This window comes from Schizophyllum commune, assembly GCF_000143185.2.
Source record: "Schizophyllum commune H4-8 unplaced genomic scaffold SCHCOscaffold_1, whole genome shotgun sequence".
NCBI lineage: Eukaryota > Fungi > Basidiomycota > Agaricomycetes > Agaricales > Schizophyllaceae > Schizophyllum > Schizophyllum commune.
In genome coordinates this window covers 784,639-803,011 of record NW_026089538.1, presented here as the reverse complement: position 1 = coordinate 803,011, position 18,373 = coordinate 784,639, and the positions used below count along the sequence as shown (strand labels likewise).

Genomic DNA, 18,373 nt, shown 5'->3' with positions numbered 1-18,373 from the left:
GCGGCGGTCCTTTTATTTGAGCCGCGCGCTGCCTCGCGTGACGGAAAAAATATCACGGACGTCACAGGCCGTGACTCGGCACGCCCGGCAATTGCAAATCCTACGACGCGCGCGTCATCTTTGCTTCTCGCCATCATCGCTGCCGTCGTCGACGATGGACGCCGTGGCGGTTCTGAGCGTCCTGAACGAGGCTGAGACGTACGAGGGATATGGTGAGCACGACTATACCCACTTTACTCGTCTCTCACCCTCGCAGACAACGCGCAACGGACGATCGCGGACGAATTAGCGGGAATAGCCAGCGATTCGACGCGTCTATTTCGATCGACACAAAGGCTGGACGACATAGCCGCACTCGCACACCAGGCCATGCCCCGCGCGGGGGCCCTACTCACCGGCTGGCGTCTCATTCACACCCACGCCTGCATCCTCGCCGCGCTTGCAGACGCGACGAACAACGCGTTCTCTGCCATCGCCCGCCTCGACAAAGCCATCATCATCTCCGGAGCAGCGGGTCACGGCTGCCTCGACCTCATTCTCGACCTGATCGACGACCTGCAGGCACCTCTTCGCTCTACTTCCTCCCACCCGACGGCATCCTCCGTCCCATTGAACACGAACACGAGCCCCCACCCAGCGAGGCTGCCCACCGCGTCATCCGCAGTCCGCGAATTGCCGGAACCCCCTTCCATGTCCGCCTTCCAGCGCCTTGCCGACCATCCCTTCGTCCTGCGCGGCTACGCCCGCGACTGGCCCTGCTGTGCCGAGCATCCCTGGGCGTCTGCCGCCTACCTACGCGCCGCAACCGGCCCAGGACGTCTCGTCCCAGTCGAAGTCGGGCAAGATTACCGCGCCGAAGAATGGTCGCAAGAGCTCATGCCGTGGGACACCTTCCTCTCCTACCTCGATTTTCTCGACCAACCTCCAAAGGCAGACTCGCCGCGCACGCTGTACCTAGCGCAGCACGACCTCTTCATGCAGTTCCCGCGCCTCAAGGCAGACCTGTTGATACCCGACTATGTCTACGCCTGCGTAGGGCCGGATGACTACAAGCCGCCCGCGAATGAAGATCGCCTGATGCTGAACGCGTGGCTCGGGCCTGCTGGTACTCTCTCGCCTGCGCATACGGTACATAGCTTCTACTGGTCGCCGGCTGGATGACTCATCGCAAAGTAGGACCCTTTCTTCAACTTCTATGGTGCGCTGATCTTAGGTGACCGATCCTGATCGCCTCGCTCATTATATGCAGTCCAAGTTGTCGGGCGCAAGACCGTTTGGCTGGCTTCGCCCTCTGCCTCGCCCTATATGTACGCCTATGCGGACTCGCAACATCCTGCAAGTGCTCATAGGTCCGAGCCGGGATCTTCAACGTCGGACGCTGACTCTCTGAAAGCCGGCACTGGCTCCTCAATGCTGAGCAACACCTCACGCGTCGACGTCTTCACTTCCGACGAGTCTGCATCAAGAAGAGAGTACCCTCAGTTTTGGGATCAAGTCGTACCCTCCGCTTCGAGCGTCACGCTCGACGCTGGCGACGTTTTGTTCTTCCCACCTGGCTGGTGGCACGCGATGAGGAGCGAGGCGACCAGCTTCTCGGTGTCGATGTGGTTTTGAGAAGGTGTCGATAGATGTGTTTGGGTAGTGGGACCAAGAACGAGTCGCTATTGCTATGATGCACACCGTTGCTTAGACGTCGCTGCTTTCTGATGACTATCCTGTACTTATTCGTCGGGTCGAGGTGATCTCACTTTGTCGAGGCGATATGCCTTTGTGCCCTGCAACCGACCTTTGTGATTGAGTTTGCCTGTGTGGAACAGAAGATGTCTTGTGAGGACTAGAAGAGATCTGTTGAATGCAGCTCGGCATCTTCCTACTCCCAGATCTTCTCGCCTTTGACTTCGGACAATGCAGTCGTGCATTCTATGAACGCAGGCGTATCTTCATTGGACACAGGCGTACCTTCCTTGAACGCTGTTGTACCTTCTTGGATGCAGTCGTGCCCTTCCTTGAAGGCAGTCGGGTGCCTTTCATGATTCCATCAACACGTAGCGTAAGAAGGACAGGCTCACAAAGGGGAGTTCTGCCGTCAAGCCCGTGCCACAAACAACAGTGGGTGATGGAAGTGATTGTGCTCAATCAGGCTACTGGCGAGCGATTGCTAGGATCAAAGGAGAAGATGCAGTCAGGCACGTCTACCGTTCGTTCGACAGGTCCCTTCCTGACAGCGTACTTTTCAACGCCGTCGTCACGGCTGAGAAACAAGATCGCGTGGTCCTCTCTGGACCAACAAGTGAATGTCGACCCCGACTCGCATTGCATGAGCGAAAGCGATAGATAGCAGTATGTAGAGGGTAAATACAGTATATGACGCCACGCAAGGAGAGGAGACCCATGAGGTATGGGTGACTAAGAGGATCCCGAACCGACGAAAACCACGCATAATAACGGATTGAATAAAAAGAAACGAGGGTTAGGGGCAGTGCGCGCGCGAAAGGGCACGCAGCCGATGATATTGTATCGACAGATGGGTGTTTCGACAGGGACGAGATTATGGTCTCGACAGGGGAAGAGAGGGTGATCTCGACGAGGATGAGAGATGGTCAACTCGACAGGGAGGATTAGGCAATTGTTTCGACAGATGAGAAAGGGACATGGACAAGGAAGGAGACATAATAGCTTTAGGCAAGATGGGACATACGTACGTACACGGACGCGGGAAAGCACGCGCACGTAAAGATTATGCACAAGCAAAGTACAAACGCGGTGCCACAAATCTAAGCGACGACCGCGTCAAGGGCGCCGTAACCCACAAAGGGCTTGACGCTAAACCAACAAAGGCCTTAACGTTAAACCCACGAAGGGGGCGCGGTGCCCCACTGGGTCTTACCCCGGCTCGCCCGAATCGAGCCGCCCGTCCCTCGTCCGCGCACGACGTGGATGCCCAAACGTCTGGCTCGTCGGCTGCGCGCTCCTTGGAGGCTCCGGGCTCGGCGTTGACTTCGCCGACGCAGACGCCTGCGCACTCCTACTCCTCGACAGGCTCGACCCAAGGCGGTTCTCCTCAGGTAGGCCAAGAAAACTCGTCTGCTGCCCCAAGAAGCTGGTCTGGGCGGCGGATGCAGAGGTAGACGCGGGCGTGGCCATGGGGGAGTAGAGACGGGTTTGACTCGGCGTCTGCGAGGTGCTGCCATTGTTCGAGGGCGTGGGGAGGGAGGAGACGTGTAGGAGGATCGCAAACTCGGTCGTCGCGTTCGTGAGCTGGACCATCTTGGCGCGCAGCGTGCCCGACCGCGCGTGCGGGCCGCCGTACATCTTGATCATGTTGGAGAGCTGAACGACCGTCTGCGGAATGAAAAGTGAGTTGAGTCCCTACTGACGTGCATACACGCAGACTGACCTTCAAGAACGTATGCGCGTCCTCGCGCAGCGCCCTTTTATCCGACGTTGAGTCGCCGTCTTGCACCAGGCCTATCAGCTCGACCAGTCGCTTCGTCACCAGCCTCGCCTTATCGAGGCTCTCCCGCACGTCGTGCTTCTCGCTCAGCACGTCCGCCAACAAATCCTCCATCGTGTCCCAAACGCCCGGCGCGATATCCACCGCAAGCTTGACCGCCTGAACCGCTTCCTTGTCCACCTGGTTCTTCGCCGATGAGGGCAGGTCGAAAAACGACGTCTTCTCCGCCGCGACGGGCGATGAGGATGGTGATCGCGAGGACGCGTGCGTTGAGGTTTGCGACGCCTGCCGCGAGTGCGCGCGGTTGGTATCCGAACCAAAAGGCGACGTGGGGAAGGGACTGCTGAGCGATGGTGTGCTGCCGTTCATCTGAGGCGTCACAGGTGGCCGCTTGCCTCTCGGTACTGGCGTTCGCGAGCCACTAGGTAGCGGTATATCAACGGACGGTAGCGCCCTCCCTAGCTCCACGTCCTTGTAGCTGAACGACCCTGCGTGTCTCCGTGATGGGTGTCTACTAACACCGTTCGACGACGTCGAGCTCCCTGTGTGCGTTCGCAAAGGAGGTCCTGGCCGGACTGGCTTTGACGGATAGTGGAATGGCAATGGCCCGCTGCTCGACGATGCCTCGGATGCCGCGCCCGCGTGATGCCTGCGCACCCTCAGTAGTGGCCGAATTGCGTCCATCTGCGACGACAATGTTTGCCACGCCGTCGAGATCTCGGCTGTCGCGCCGTACAGGGTCAACAGCATTGAGCGCAAGAATCGCACGTCGTCCGTGTTGATGACCTTGAGCTGCAGTGGGAGGACGCCAACAACGCGTCCGAACGCTGACACAGTGTCCCTGCAGCTCTCCACAACACCGCGACACACTGCCGGTGGTGGTTGGGATTTCCGGCTGAGCGCGTCGAAGCGGTCCAAAGCGCTGGTGAGGGACATCATCTCCGCCTGAGCGGGCTCGGCCACTTTCTTGAGAAGTGAGGATAACCGCTCGTCAATGGGGAACGTCGTGTATCGGTCCAAGGCGAGGTGGATCTGCACCACGGCAAACAAGATACTTCGCGCGCAGTCCATAAGGCAGACAAGCGGTTGAGGTAGAGACCGGGTGATGGCGGCCTTGGGTAAGGATGATAATCGTCTGAAGTAGGAGTTGCGCTCAAACGCCATGGACGGAATTGCTCGTGGCGGTGAGGGTGGTGGCCGGTCGCGCGTGAATGGGCGCACTATTCGAGACGTCGAGCTGAGCGACGAACTTGAGTCCTTGCGAGTGGACACCGGCGAGGGCATGGAATAATCGTCCAGCCCATAAGACGGTTTCCTGGCTGTGTGGTTTACGTCTTGGGATTGCTTCTTGGTGAAATTCAATCTCGCCGTACTGAGGTCAGGTAGCGCCTGCTTCAGGCGGAAGTCTGAGCCGTTCGTAGCAGCCTTGACACCTTCGGCAAACGATCTATTGCGCGCGTTGTGATCGTCTGAGCTGCTAGGTGGACTCTTGAGGCTCGAGGTTGATGGCTCATCGTCCTCGAAGAATGTGACAGAGTCGGCAGGACTGGGTAGGTAGAAAGAGCGTGTGGGTGATGGTTCTGCGTCTTGCGACTGCAATATACCGAGATGAAGGGGAGGCAGGCGCGCCGATGTTGAAGGCTCAACCTCTTGGAAGGACTCAGTTGACGATGCGGATAGTGTGGAGTCCACTGAGAAGGAGCGCGCATGTGGCGTGATGCCATCGTCAAAGTCGGTTGTCCCCTTCCGCAAGCGCGACCACTCTTGAAATGTGTCGTCACTGTGGCTGATGTTAGCAATCGGCTAGCAAGCGACGGCAAAGCACGCACATGGTATCCTGCAACGAGTCCCGGGAGTCGTCGAGGAGGTCTGTGCTGCTTGTGCTTGCACTGTCCACGCTCGCCTTGCGCGGCGAATCCGCAAACAGGAACCGCTGCACCGACTCGACCCAGTCGACCATGTCTTGCCCGGTCGCTCCTTCGCCAGGTTCGAGCACATGCTTTGGCGGATAAGTGATTGGGTTCTTGTCGACCTTGAGCACCTCAAGCTTGCTCATCTGCGTCATATAATGTGGTAGCTTCGTCAACTTGTTCTTCGACAAGCAGAACACCTTCATGGCACTTAGTAGGTTACAACACCATGTGTACTGCCCAACGTACGCGAAGATGCACGAGCTCCCCGGGCTCATCTGGAAGGCGCTTGATCTTGTTGTGGCTAACGTCCAGCGTGTCGAGTGCGATCATGGTGGTGAGCTGCGGTCCGTGTCATGAGGTGATACGCGCAGGACGCACGGGCGCACGCACCACGCGCGGGAACTCGGTGAAGCTATTACTACGCAGGTTCAGATAGCGCAGCTGCGTGAGCTTGACGAATTGGGAGGGCAGGGCGCTGAGCTTGTTGTAGCCGAGGGCGAGCCTGCAGGTAAAGGGGGAGGGATGGAGGTCAACTTCGCGTGTCGTAGCGACCTTACTTCGACCACGCACCGTTCGACTGGGTGCTGGTCGGAGTTGCTGTCGGCGCCGAGCTCTGCGAGCTCAAGCGCTGCGTTTGCGGGAACCTCGGAGAGATTCATGCGCGAGAAGCTGAGGGTCGCGCCATGGTCGGGCGATGTGCCGAGGGCCTCGAGGATGACGGCGAGACTGAGCACACCGTCTGAGCTCTGCCAGGAGTCGTCAAGAGCCGGCATCGTCGTCGTCGTCGTCGTAGGCGACGTTGCTTATAGCGACATGGACGACGGACACAGAAGCGTCCGGGGCCGCCACCGCCGTCGGCCTTCGGCAAAGCCTGTACGCACGTGGTGCACATCAACTTGTTCCCCCCTCCACCTGCTCTGTTCACAAATTATACATTACTATTCTGGTCGTACATAGTGTTACAAGTAATACATCCCGAAGGATCAGCTATATGGTACATCGTATGGTGAGGAGATGGATGCAGGGTCAGTCAACGAAATGCAGGTAGTGGGTGATGATACGAAGTCCAACAGCAAGATGAATCGGACACAAAAGCGAAGCCAGTCACGATTGCGTCCATGCAGAGAATAGATAATCGTTCAGCGGTCCTCTACACCAGTCAATTAGCTTGGAAAGTCGTTCTCCGGAAGCTGAGGGTTGATGTAGATGTTGACGAAGAAAATATACCCTGCGGACATCACCGTGGCGAGGACGACCCCGCCGGTCCAGGCGCTCTTGAGATCAGAGATATCGCTGTCGGTTAGCTCCATGACGTCGTAGGCGGCGGCGCCGTGTGCGAGGACGCTGCTGTTGCAGTAACATCGGTTGAAGAAGTTGCTGAACTGGAAGACGCAGGCGACGATGACGAAGCAGGCGTTGGCGATCGCGAGGAGCTTGCCCATGCGCCGGAGAGCGATGGCGAGGGTCGCGGAGATGGTAGGGTACGGTCTCTCTGGCTTCGTTGACTCGACGGAGGAAGGGGCGAAGGCGGAGCTGGAAGACTCGACGACCATGGGCAGCTCATAGGAGATGTTCGGGAGTGCTTCACTATGGTAGGGTTCCGTGGTGATGGTGGAGTAGTGCGCGAGGATGCTAGACAGGACCATGATGAACCAAATCATGGTCGACACGAGACCTGAAGTGAGAGTGTTGTCAGTTGCGTGAACCTTACGGCTGGACGATCGTACTGACCGTAGAGCAAATATGCACCAGACCGGCACCCTAGGCCTGTCGTCGGCGTGTACCACACGATGATCACCGCGGAGCCAGTTGTTGCCCATTGCAAAGCGAGGGCTGCGACCGATGCGATCGCCATCCGCGTCCAAACACCGGAAACCCACTGCGGTACAGGTCGGCCAGTGTAGCAATACGCCTCAACATCACTGCGCGTTCCCTCGCGGTTAGACCGTGGGCGCGGAGTGTCCTTGGTCGGTTGCTGGAAGTCGCGCCCATCCCTCGCAACGGTGACCTGCTGCTTCCTCTTCGTGCTGGCGGCTCCAAAGGCCTGCGCAACCGTCTCCGATGCCCGGGCCCAGGAGAAGACGCGCGCGTAGTTGTAGATCGGCGCGCTCGCGTGCATGTCGTCGTATAGCGCGCCGTGCCCAACCCTATAGAAGTCCAGGGCTCGCCGGTGCGAGTTGAACGGCATGTTCTTCGCCCCAACGATACCAGTCTCCGTCGCAACATACGCCCTGCTGTTGGCGTGGTCCATCGCTTTCTCCAGCCTGTCTGCGTCGCACTTCGGCGAGATTTGCAGCCAGCCAACGACAATGGGGAGTAGCCAGAGCCAGAGCGAGCCATTGGCCTGCCCATTCGCGTTGATCTCCTGGCTGATCTCGGTAAAGGCGTTAATGACGGTGAAGACGTAGGCGATGACGACCCAGAGGATGTTGGTCACAGCTGAGATGGACCACGTATGCGTGTACTCTAGCCAATGCACGAGCTCCGACCACCACTCGTCGTTGTGGTGCAACGCGACGAGAGAGGCGAGCAGTCCCCCATCGGTGTGTACGCGCAGCGGTGACTGCTGCAGACTGCTGAGCGCGCGTACGGCGAGGCGAAGGTTGGGGTAGCGGTAGGGGTAGAACCTCTTTGTGAGCCAGTGTGAGTTGAGCACGGTGAAGACGAGGGAGTAGCCAGCGAGGGTGGGCGAGCCAATAGCGAGCATGACGGACATGAGGTTGTCGACGCGCAGGCGTGCACCGAAGGGCAGCTGCGACACGAGCGCGAGCCAGGGAAGCAGCCATGCACCAAATTGCTGCGAGAACGTCGACCATGAGAATGGCTCCGGACCCTCGCCGCACGACCGGTTGCATTCTGCGACTGAGATCGCGGTGACGAAGCATAGGGGGTCTGACTCGTCGCAATCATAGCGAGGGCTATGCAAGGCTTCGTTGACGTCGATGCGATTGCCGTAGTTGTCTGTGATACCCAGCGAGGATATGATCTCGGGGTCGCTGATGTTGACGCTCCTGATGTTGGCGAGACAACTATCGAAGTTAACCCTCCTCGCCCCTGCGCCCAGGAGACAACCTGAGAATCCGAGAAGAAACACGACTACTGCGCGGCCGTCAGCCAGATACTCGAGCAGAACAGAAAGGCAACGCACACTTGACCAAGTACATGTTACGCGGGAGGTCGCGGGGGCCGTATTGCGGCAGGGCGCTAGGAGGTCTTGCGGCTGCTAACTATCGCTTGCTACACGGTGTTGGCTGGGTCGGAGGTGAGGGAAGGGAAGGAAGATATGTGCCCGCAGACAGCGGCTTTTGTACGCTGTTGTGGCAATGCGCGTCCCCCACTAGCACCCACGCGTGGACATCGGGCATCACCCGTCCCGAGGAGGTGCGAACCAACGGGAAACCAAACAGTGCCTGCAATTGGGCCTGAAGGGGATAGATAATTCATTGCCGGAACTTCCAAGGCAGCCCCCGCAGCCCGGGTATGAAGGTCGGGGACCCCGCGTTTGTTGATGGTGATAGCCATGAAAGCAGCAGACGACACTGATCAATGTCACCGTATGCACTACCTAGGCGCTTACGCAACTCGTCTATTCGAACCTGTGCTAGGGGTATGAGCATGATTTTGTCAGTCGAGCGCCACAGAGGGCCAGTCCAAGGTCGTTCATTTTGAAAAGGCAAAGGGTAGTAGGAAGGTAAGGGAAAGATCTCCCATTCAGCAACGCGCAGGAAGGTGTAGACCACGGACAGGTGCCACGTACGGGAACTGAGGCGAATGGACATTATCATCGTGAGTCAAGTTCAGTACTCACCCTAGTGTATATGGGCACATTCATGCTTGCCTTCGACTACGGGAGCAAAGGTCCGCTGCTGTACTAGCCCGAATCAAGCGGGAGGTGTACCACCTGCATGCGGAGGCGCCCGGCAGTGCTGTACTCGCCTCGAGGCTAATTATCAGCATCACCAACCAACATGGCGGATACCGCCCTTATCGCAAGCTGGCAGGCAAGCTTGCGCATCTGACCAGGAAAGACGGTGAAACATAAATACGTACCGTGGGAAAGTCAACGGAAAGACCCGACAGCCACATGTCCCCAGCATACGTCTTGCATGTCAGCCACCGTCCAGCCACAGATAGCACTCAATTCCTATCCTGCCATGCATTCGCTCAACCTGTCCGGCAACACGGAAGACGCAGCAACACGCACTAGCATTGAACGGATATACGGCGCCTCGAGCGCCTAGAATACACATGCACTTCTACCTTCTACGCAGTCGCAACGTTGCAATACACTCCCAATGAGCCCAGCAACTACAACCGCGCCTTCAGCGGCACAGCCGCCCGCTCCGCCTTCGCGCGATCCCTTAGCAAGCGCCGGAGCTACGCCAATCCAAGTCAGCTCTCAGAAGCCAGATACATCGCACTAAGGTTGCGATACACTGAACTGAGGTCGCGACTCACGATTTTGCCCGACGGATTCTTGGGTATGGCGTCGATCATCACGACGCCACCAGCGAGCCGCTTGTACGCAGCCTTGTTGTCCGCGACGTGCTGTAGAGGCGTGCGTCAGCGGGTTTGAAGCGCGCGTCAGCGGCGTAAAGAGAGGAGTGGGTGATGAAGGAAGGAATTCGGGGAATTGTGCTCGGTCATCCGGAGACCGGGTTGTTATCCCTGTGGATCTCGTGGCGCAGATCCCAGACGGACGAGCACAGCAGCGGGAAGGTGGGTGCATGATACAGTACGTACCTTGGCGATATCGGCCTTCAGCTCCTCGAGAGCAGCCCCGCCGGTAACCTTGCCCTTGTAGCTCTCGTGCAACACGACGAACGCAAGCGGGACTTCGCCCGAGTACTCGTCCGGCACACCTACGACGCAAGCATCGGCGACGGCGGGGTGCTGCAGCAAATGCCCCTCCAGCTAGATGACATGTAAGTCAGCAAACGTTCATAGTCCTGTGGCAGAGACAAAGTTCGTGGCGCGGATCTGGCGAGAGATTCGTTATCTGGCAACCGGGCCGTGATATCCTCTATCTCAGCCAAGACCTTGATGAGCAGCGCACAGCCCTGCTGAGGCATTATGCAGCCACAGAACCTGCCTGCCAGCCACCTCACACCAGGACTCCTTCTGACTCACCTCCGCAGGCGCGACCTGGAAGCCGCGCACCTTGATCAGCTCCTTCAGCCGATCCACCACATAGATCTCGTGGTCCTTCACATAGCCCTCGTCCCCCGTGCGCACCCAGCCGCCAGGGAGGAACGTCTCCTTCGTGCTATCGACCATTTCAGCTGACATGTCCAGTCAACAGAACCGCCTGCTCACGCTTGCTCGTTGTTGAGATAGCCTAGGGCGTTGCTGGGCGCGCGCACCAGGATCTCGCCAAGTTCGCCCTCCTTGGCGTAGGTGCCGTCGGGCTTGAGGATGCGAACCGTCGTCCCATCGATGATCATGCCGGACGCGCCAGGCGTGCCAATCTTTTGCGAGGGCGGGACCATGCTGATCGTGGTGCTCGTTTCCGTGAGACCTGTAAGTGATCTGAGTGGGATATTCTTCATCAACGGTGATATGAACGCACCGTATCCTTGCCCAACCGTCGCATTTGGCATCAGCTTCGATGTCTGGTTAAGCAACTCCGCGCTGAGAGGTGCAGCGCCCGACATGATGAATCGGACGTGGCTGTAGTCGCGGCCCTGCGCCGCTGGGTGCTGCGAACGAAATGAGGCGACGAAAAGCTGGATCCCAACTTGACGTACCTTATTCAAAAGCACGATCTGCGGCGGCACAACGCTGGACGCGAAGTCAGCTCGAACAAAAAACTTTGACCCGCTAACGCAATGAGCAATAGCAAAGCGGAGGACGTACCACATATGCGTGATTTTGTGGCGCTCAATACTGTCGAGCCAGTCCACCAACGAAAACTTGGGCACGACGACGAGAGTGATCTACGCGCACGTCAATCGGGGACAACGCTTGCCGGGCGCATTGCTTACACCACAGAAGAGGAAAAAATGTGTCTAAAAGAGGGCATCAGCGGCCATCCTCGGAGAAGCTAAGTAGTAAGCACGCTAAACTTACCACGACCACTAAGCCGTAGATGTCTGAACATCCGTCAGAATAAAGGATTTACAGATGCCAGAGTGCACGTACGATACATGGGTAGCACTGAGATTGCTCATCAGCTTGCAAAATCCTTCAAAAAACGAACAGTCCACTCACCAGCCAACGTCTTGTCCCCAACCTTGATGCGCGTCTGATTCGGGTTCGCAATATCGTTGTGCGTCGCCATCTGCAGCACATTCGAGATAACCGCAGAGTGCGGGATCACGACCGCCTTCGGCCGCCCCGTCGTGCCACTCGAGAACGACAAAAACGCCACCTTCGTCTTCCCCTCTCCCGGCCGAAGCTTACGCTCCTGGTACCCCTGTGGCTTGCTCGCGCCCATCGCGACGAGCTCGTCGATTGTCTTCACCGGCGAGGGGCGCGAGGCGGCGTTGGAGAAGCGCGCGATGCGTTCGGCGGGGAGGCCCGCGGCGCGTGCGGCATCGAGGGCGGTGGCGAGGAAGTCAGAGTGCGCGACGATGGCGGTGGCTTTGGCGGTTTGGAGTTGGTAGACGAGCTCGTCGGTGGTGTAGGCGGGGTTTGCGGGGCTAGCAAGGAAGAACGTCGGGTGAGATACGATGGGAAAGGAAGGGGGCGAGGTAATTCACGTTACGACGGCTCCGAGCTTGTGTACAGCCCAGACCGCGATCAGGTAGTCTGAGGGGGAGGTTCAGCACTGGGGAGATGCGGAAAGAGACGTACGCACCAACATCGTTGGGACTGAAAATGCAGACTAGTGGGAATTATTGATGATGTCTTGAGAAATGATGTTCGCCTGCTCACCAGCGTCGTTCTCATCTGCATACAACGCGCTTCAGTGAGAGTTTACACATGGCTATACGGCAACGTACGGATCCCAAACTCAGAGTGAAGTGCATTCGCCAGGGCTAGCGTGCGTTTGCGCACCTGAGAGAACGTAAGGCGGTGATACCCTGTCAAGAGGCTACCTACGCACCTCCGGGTACGTGATCCCCTTCCCCGTCCTATCCTCCACAAACCACGGCACAGAGTGTGGTACCTTCGGTCGCTCAGGCATATCATGGTCGAGGAAGAACTGAGGTATCGTGAGGTCGTCCGGTATCCGGGGCAGCCTGCTCGGGTACGCCGAGCAGAACTCGATCACTTCTGCGGTCGGGGACGCCATGATGTCGTGCGTGCGCCTGTGATGATAGTTAGGGACAAGAAGACAAGGCCACGGGGGTGAGACAGCATACAGTTTACTTATAGGTAGTCGGCAATCCGGTTAACTCTGGACACGATCCGGTATGGGAAGACGTCGCGTGATGCGGCGGCGAGGGGCCCTGAGAAGAAGCTATGGAAAGCCCGCGTGCGATGGGCGCGTCGACGTGCGCGATGGGCGCTGACAGCCGCCGTGGTGGCCCCATCGAGCGCGACCATAAAGCGCTGTGGACGTTGTGGACAACATCGAGGGCGAGCCGGGTCCAGGGCAATCGCGGCACTCCCGTGTGGGGAAGGACCGGTTCCCCGACCTGTGACGTAGCACACAGTCACGGTTCGACTTCCGAGCTGCGCTCCCACCGACAGCTCTTATGCTCTTCCTTCCCGAGGAGATTTCGGTTACCTGGAAGCCGGCGGGACGCCTGCGCATCTGCACTATACCGGAAACCCGTACTGAAGCCCCTCACGCTCAAGAACGGACGCTGTCACCTTATCCTCTCACCCAAATCTCCTTCACGTGCACGTCGACCTTCCCCACGGGGTCGATGGTCCCGTTGCTCTCGCAGTCAGAGCCGGGACACTCACACTCACATAGATTCGATTTCTCCCAAGTTCCAGTGAACAAATCATTGACAAAAACGCAGTCATCCTCCTGCGATAGAGGCAGCGCTCGCGCGACTTGTCCTGCATACTGTCCGACAAGTATTACAGTATTACTTGGCAGTCCACCAAGGTCTATATCGTCCCTCCTACAGCTCATAGTCATAGAACGGCTTCAGCGCCTGCATCTTCTCCATCATCTCCCGCAAATCCGCTTCAGCCACCTGCGCCGCCTCCTTCGCCACCGCCGCCTTCTTCTCCAGCTCGTCCGCCCTCAGTGGGCGCAGCTTCCCATTCTCCTCCGCATAGCCCAGCGTATCGAACTCCCGCAGCATATCGCTCACGCTCGCGCCGTTGCCCCTGCGCAGGTCGTATCCCTTGCGATTGAACGCGAGCACAGCGCGCACGGCCGCCGTGTTTATGTCCCGGTGCAGCTCCTCCAGCTTCGACAGCTGGATCTCCATCCACCGCGCCCGGCGCTCTAAAGCTGATGTCAACGTGCCAACCTCATCGTCTGTTTCTGGATCGTCCCCACCTGCGTCGTCGGCGAAGTCGTCCCCCTTGAGCATGTCCCGCAGCACGCCGTCGAACGATGTGTTGTCATCCCACGTCGCGCGCGGGAGCAGCTTCAAGAGGTCGCCGATGGTTTGCGTGAGCGTGTCGAGCAGCGTTTTGAAGGACTCGACGGCGCCGTTGATGGAGTCGGGAGGGACACCGCTGGGGAGCGATACGCCCGACTCCCCAGCGCTGGAGAGGGCGGACAAGGCACGGACGAGCGGAGCGTACTCGGAGGGCATCTTCGCAGTCGGATTGATCTTGCTCATGTCAAAGAAGGGATGGGTAGGGAGGTCGAGCTCTGGACGCCAGAGGTGGATGTCGTCCATGAGGTCCTGAATCGTCACCGGGAGGTCGCGCTCGACCGACTCAGCGCGGGAGTCGCTGGACATAGAAGTGGCGACAGAGTCCTTGCTGGGGAGGTGCGAATGCGAAGGGACGGAAGCGTCGTCGTTGGCACCCTGCTCGCTGTTGTCTCTGTTTGCCTTGACAGGACGAGGGGTCACAACGGGCTTGTTCTTCTTGGGCTTCTTCGAGAGGATAGGCGCATGCACTTCTGCTACGGACGACTGAGCGGGCTCGGGCTTCGGCTTTGCAGCCTCGACATTCGCCTTGGCCTTGTCCTTCTCCGCCTGCGACTTGGCTTTAGCCTCTGCCTTCGCAGCATCGGCAGCAGCCTTCTTCGCTTTCGCCGCACGCTCCTTCTCCGCCTGCGCCTCGCGCTCCTTCTGCACCTGCGCCTGACGATCCCTCTCCAGCTTCGCCTGCTGCTCCTTCTCCGCCCTCGCGCGCTCGCGCTCCGCTGCTTTGGCCGCCTTCTCCTGTTCCAGCCGCCCCTTCTCCTCCTGCTCCTTCTTGGCCTTCTCCGCCGCCGCCTTTTCCTTCTCCGCGGCAACGCGCGCCTTCTCCGCTGCTTTCACGGCCGCTTTCTCTTGCGCGATGCGTTGACGCTCAGCGGCGCGCTCAGCCGCGGCGGCCTTCTTCGCCGCTTTCTTCTCCGCCTTGGCGTCCAGCACGGGCTCCGCGGCAGTCTCGGGCGGCGTAGCAGCAGCTTTGTCCTGCGGCGGCGCAGCCTGCGTGGCCGTAGTCGACGCAAGCTCGGGGAAGTCGGTAGGATCAAGCGTAGGAGGGGGAGGTTCTGAAGGTGGTGCAGTCGTTGAAGGGGTGGGAGAAACTAAAAGAAGATAGATAACGAAGGTGGAAAGGGGTGGGTTCGTGTCAGCTCTGTAGAGGGGCGAGAGCATACCGAACGAGGGGAGGGAGTGTCATGAAAGATGGGTGGGTAGTTACAGTACGCCTTCGCTTCTATTGCCGCGGGACAGCCACATGCTATGGACGACGGACGACGGACGGAGAAGGTCGCAGGGAGGCGTTAATGCCGGTAGTAGACTTTGCGCACTGACAAAGTTCGGCACTCGGTACGCTGACCTCCCTCCCCTGGTATGGGAAATGTAAGACTCACCATGAGAGTTGGCTGCCTCCATTACATTGGCAGGCGTATTTTGAACGTTGACGGGAGGAAAGGACAGTCCAGGTGGCGGACCGAACGCCAGCGATGATTGCGAGTAGTCAGATCTCGGCGCAGGAGACGCGAAACGAGCGGTCATGATGGCCGGATCATTGAAAGCCTGGCTCTTGTACATCGGTCCTTGTGCTGACGGCGATGTCAGTATGTCGGACCGTGAAACTCAACTCTACACACCTGCATTGCCATTGCGCATCCCAGGAGGCGGAGCCACATCTCGGTTTCGGCTACTCTGAATGAAGTCGCGCAGTTGCGCCTCGCTGAGGTTCGTGTCGAACGGTTGGAAGCGGCCCATCTGCGCGTGTTGCTGCTGCGCGTACTGTTGCGGCTGGGCCTGTTGTACCAAAGGCGACGGAACAGCAGGCGTCGTTCCGTATCCCATGTCGTGCCGAGCTTGCATGGCTGCCCACTGCTGTTGCTGCTGCGACAAGTCTGCAGACGCGCCCCGCAGAATCGGGCTCTCGCTGTTGGCAGCGCTTAGTGGCGACGGCGCATGAAGAGGCGAGTTTGTCGACGACGATTGCCTGCCGCGAGCAAAGCCGAAGCGAGAGACCTTCCTGACCGAGTCGTCGTCTAATGCAGAGCTGTTTGATCTCCTCGGGGACGAGTCTCCGCCATCAGCAAACGGATTGAACGACCCTGTATAGCTCGAGCCTCCCGTTGACTGCCTCTCCATTGGCGTAGCCGTCATCGGTGGCCTGATCGCTAGCGGGTCGTATATCGCCCGACTGGGATTATGAGGATACGCAAGGCCCGGCGGGCCCATGAACGATGGTGAAGCACCCGTCCGCAAAGCAGGGAAGGCGTCCAAATATGATCCATGGAACGGCATCTCCGCCTCCATCTCCAACGTCGGCAGCTCGAAGTCTTCCGTCTGCTCCGCGAGCTTCGGATCGAACGTGAAGCTGAAGCCGCCGCTTTCGCTGGGCTTCAAGGCCTCGAGCGTGCGGTCGAAATCAGGGAACGCGGCGACGGGAGCGAAGGCCATGTCGCGGCGGAAGCGGACGTCGTCGATGAGAGCGCGTGCCGCGTTGGAGACGGTGTAGCCGGTCTGGGGAGCAAGGAGCGGTGTTTGGGGAGACGCGGTGTCCGGACGAGGAGGGCGAGGCGATGGCAGGCCTGGCGGTGCAGAAAGACCCGGCGGCACAGCTGGCAAGCCCGGAGGGACGTCGGGGACGGTCTGCGGTAGCGCTGAAGGTTCTGCAGGCGCTTCCTTAGGCGGAGACGGCGGTCTGGCGTCTGTCGGTGCAGAGCCTTGTTCAGACTCAGGTGCGGCAGACGATGACGGCGCAGGCGAATGTGAGGGCCCAGGTGATGATTCCTTGACCTTCTTCGTAGCCTTGTCCTCCGCTGCGGGTGCCGTCGGTGTCTGGTACACCTGTACTGGCGTCTGCGGCCTTGACGACGTCGTTGACATAGCCTTGGAAGCCTTCCGACCCGGGCGAGTTTCTGTAGCAGTGCTGGACGAGGTTGGCGTTGGCTCTTTTGTTGCCTCCTTCGCACTGGTTCCGCGGCCTCGTGCACCTCGCCGCGTCGCGCGATGACTGCTTGTGCTTGCTGCTGCCGCCATGGCAGCTGCAGCTGCAGGCGTTGGCGAATCGCGATTTGACAGCGTTGGTATTGGTGCTGGAGTAACTGCAGGCTTGCTTCCCCATGCAGCTGCACGCGGTAGGCCGCCTGTGTCGACCTGATCGGGCTTGCGACTCCGACTCTCTGTCGCCTTCATCGTGTGTTTTCTATTGAGAGAAGTCGTTAGTAAGCAGTCCTCGCAAAAAGACTACCACTGACAATGTAGTGAGATCCTCCTTGGTAAAGCAGTCTTTCTCGTCGCCCCACTCATGCAGGTTCATACACGCGTGATCGGTGCAAGTTGCGCCACGCAAGAAGGACATGCAGTACTTCGTTGTACCGTAGCTTGCGCGCATGACCTCCTTGCCACCACCGGGTGACGGAGCACCATCGACAGCCGCGATCGCACGCGCCGCGTCTTCTCGTCTGTGGTATGTGACATACAGCCCAACCACAGGCGCGCGGCCGCCCGAAGGTGTCCGCTTCACAAGAAGTATCTTGCTGATCTTGCCATATTGGCCAAAGTACTCAGAAGACCGCAGTGTGGGTATGAGCTAGGAGAATCATATGGTTCAGTGCGTGATCGGCGGAGAGATGTCTCTGGAACGCACCTCCTCCTTCGCAAAGCGCGGACCGATCCCGACAACGTACACCACGTTTCGTTGTACGACGCGCACGTTTGCGAGGTGGCGGCGGCCCAGAGCCTCCAAGTCCTTCCGCTCGCGCTCGCGCTGTTTCTTCTGCTGAGTCAGCCGCTTGTGGCTAGAGCGCGTGGGACGATCACGAAAAGCAGAGGGAAGTACTCGTCAGCACAAAGAGCATCAGGGATGGATTGGGCACGCACTCTGACGCGGCAAGTGGCTTGAACTCCACGCCCTCGTCCGTGTAGACGCGGCGGCAGGCGGGGCAGCGCTTGTTGAGATTCTCCTTGATGTGGTGCCAGCAGAAACGGCATATCTGGCAGCCCGCCCTGTCAGATCGCGCGACGATCACCGTGCGGACGCGGTGCGCACCTGGTAGCCACAAACGCAGGGCTTAAAATTGAGATCGGAAATATCCATCTCTTCGAGGCAGAGCGGGCACTCGGCGTCCTCCTGGAAAATGGCGCGATTGCCACGTCAGACATCGCCAGTGGTGCGCAGGTAGTCACTTACGCCCTCGTCGTCGCTCCAGTACGCGTCTTGAACGCCGGCCAGGACGTGCGACTTTGACTGGGGCACGGAGAAGCAAGCGTGGACGACGGGTGCGGGGAGCGATGGGTGCGCGTGCAGCTTTGTGGAAGACATTTCCGGGCAATTTCAGGCGCGCGAGAGGGAGACTCAGAGGCTGGTGGAGGCAATAAAGGAAGGAGGACACCGTTGTTGCGTTCACAATGAGGTCCGCGACGCCCGTGCCAAGCACACGTAAACAAGCCCGGAAGTTCGACTCTCCAAACGGCGGTGTCTCATGCCCGTTCGCGAAGCACACCGCTGCCGTCTTCAGCTA

At 59.0% G+C, this 18,373-nt stretch overlaps 5 protein-coding genes across 5 annotated transcripts; 1 reads left to right on the top strand and 4 right to left on the bottom strand.

The window, feature by feature from the left end:
* Positions 1 to 114: 114 nt before the first annotated feature.
* On the top strand, positions 115 to 1,755 carry SCHCODRAFT_02682355 (Clavaminate synthase-like protein). The gene is made up of 4 exons (XM_003035354.2): positions 115 to 212; positions 257 to 1,128; positions 1,177 to 1,198; positions 1,250 to 1,755. Exons 1-4 carry the CDS (start codon positions 155 to 157, stop codon positions 1,612 to 1,614), a joined length of 1,317 nt encoding a protein of 438 aa, XP_003035400.1. The 5' UTR covers positions 115 to 154; the 3' UTR covers positions 1,615 to 1,755.
* Positions 1,756 to 2,296: 541 nt separating this feature from the next.
* Positions 2,297 to 6,198, bottom strand: SCHCODRAFT_02604836 (uncharacterized protein). The gene is made up of 6 exons (XM_050344132.1): positions 5,938 to 6,198; positions 5,758 to 5,869; positions 5,614 to 5,706; positions 5,284 to 5,564; positions 3,398 to 5,234; positions 2,297 to 3,342 (listed from the first exon to the last, which is right to left on the bottom strand). Exons 1-6 carry the CDS (start codon positions 6,138 to 6,140, stop codon positions 2,884 to 2,886), a joined length of 2,985 nt encoding a protein of 994 aa, XP_050202695.1. The 5' UTR covers positions 6,141 to 6,198; the 3' UTR covers positions 2,297 to 2,883.
* An 85-nt stretch (positions 6,199 to 6,283) lies between these two features.
* SCHCODRAFT_01210749 (uncharacterized protein) lies at positions 6,284 to 8,659 on the bottom strand. The gene is made up of 3 exons (XM_050341249.1): positions 8,516 to 8,659; positions 7,099 to 8,466; positions 6,284 to 7,042 (listed from the first exon to the last, which is right to left on the bottom strand). The coding sequence occupies exons 1-3, from the start codon at positions 8,529 to 8,531 to the stop codon at positions 6,531 to 6,533; spliced, it is 1,896 nt and encodes a 631-aa protein (XP_050202694.1). The 5' UTR covers positions 8,532 to 8,659; the 3' UTR covers positions 6,284 to 6,530.
* Positions 8,660 to 9,553: 894 nt separating this feature from the next.
* SCHCODRAFT_02604831 (uncharacterized protein) lies at positions 9,554 to 12,643 on the bottom strand. Its single transcript, XM_050344131.1, has 17 exons — positions 12,416 to 12,643; positions 12,312 to 12,366; positions 12,244 to 12,258; positions 12,167 to 12,193; positions 12,069 to 12,117; positions 11,578 to 12,008; positions 11,509 to 11,523; positions 11,437 to 11,459; positions 11,352 to 11,375; positions 11,224 to 11,303; positions 11,115 to 11,148; positions 10,937 to 11,066; positions 10,684 to 10,885; positions 10,498 to 10,633; positions 10,111 to 10,281; positions 9,826 to 9,915; positions 9,554 to 9,744 (listed from the first exon to the last, which is right to left on the bottom strand). Exons 1-17 carry the CDS (start codon positions 12,602 to 12,604, stop codon positions 9,676 to 9,678), a joined length of 1,740 nt encoding a protein of 579 aa, XP_050202693.1. The 5' UTR covers positions 12,605 to 12,643; the 3' UTR covers positions 9,554 to 9,675.
* A 572-nt stretch (positions 12,644 to 13,215) lies between these two features.
* Positions 13,216 to 18,232, bottom strand: SCHCODRAFT_02560302 (uncharacterized protein). The gene is made up of 8 exons (XM_050343755.1): positions 18,043 to 18,232; positions 17,902 to 17,982; positions 17,733 to 17,845; positions 17,500 to 17,650; positions 17,108 to 17,442; positions 15,497 to 17,055; positions 15,257 to 15,448; positions 13,216 to 14,968 (listed from the first exon to the last, which is right to left on the bottom strand). Exons 1-8 carry the CDS (start codon positions 18,172 to 18,174, stop codon positions 13,389 to 13,391), a joined length of 4,143 nt encoding a protein of 1,380 aa, XP_050202692.1. The 5' UTR covers positions 18,175 to 18,232; the 3' UTR covers positions 13,216 to 13,388.
* Between the last annotated feature and the right edge of the window lie 141 nt (positions 18,233 to 18,373).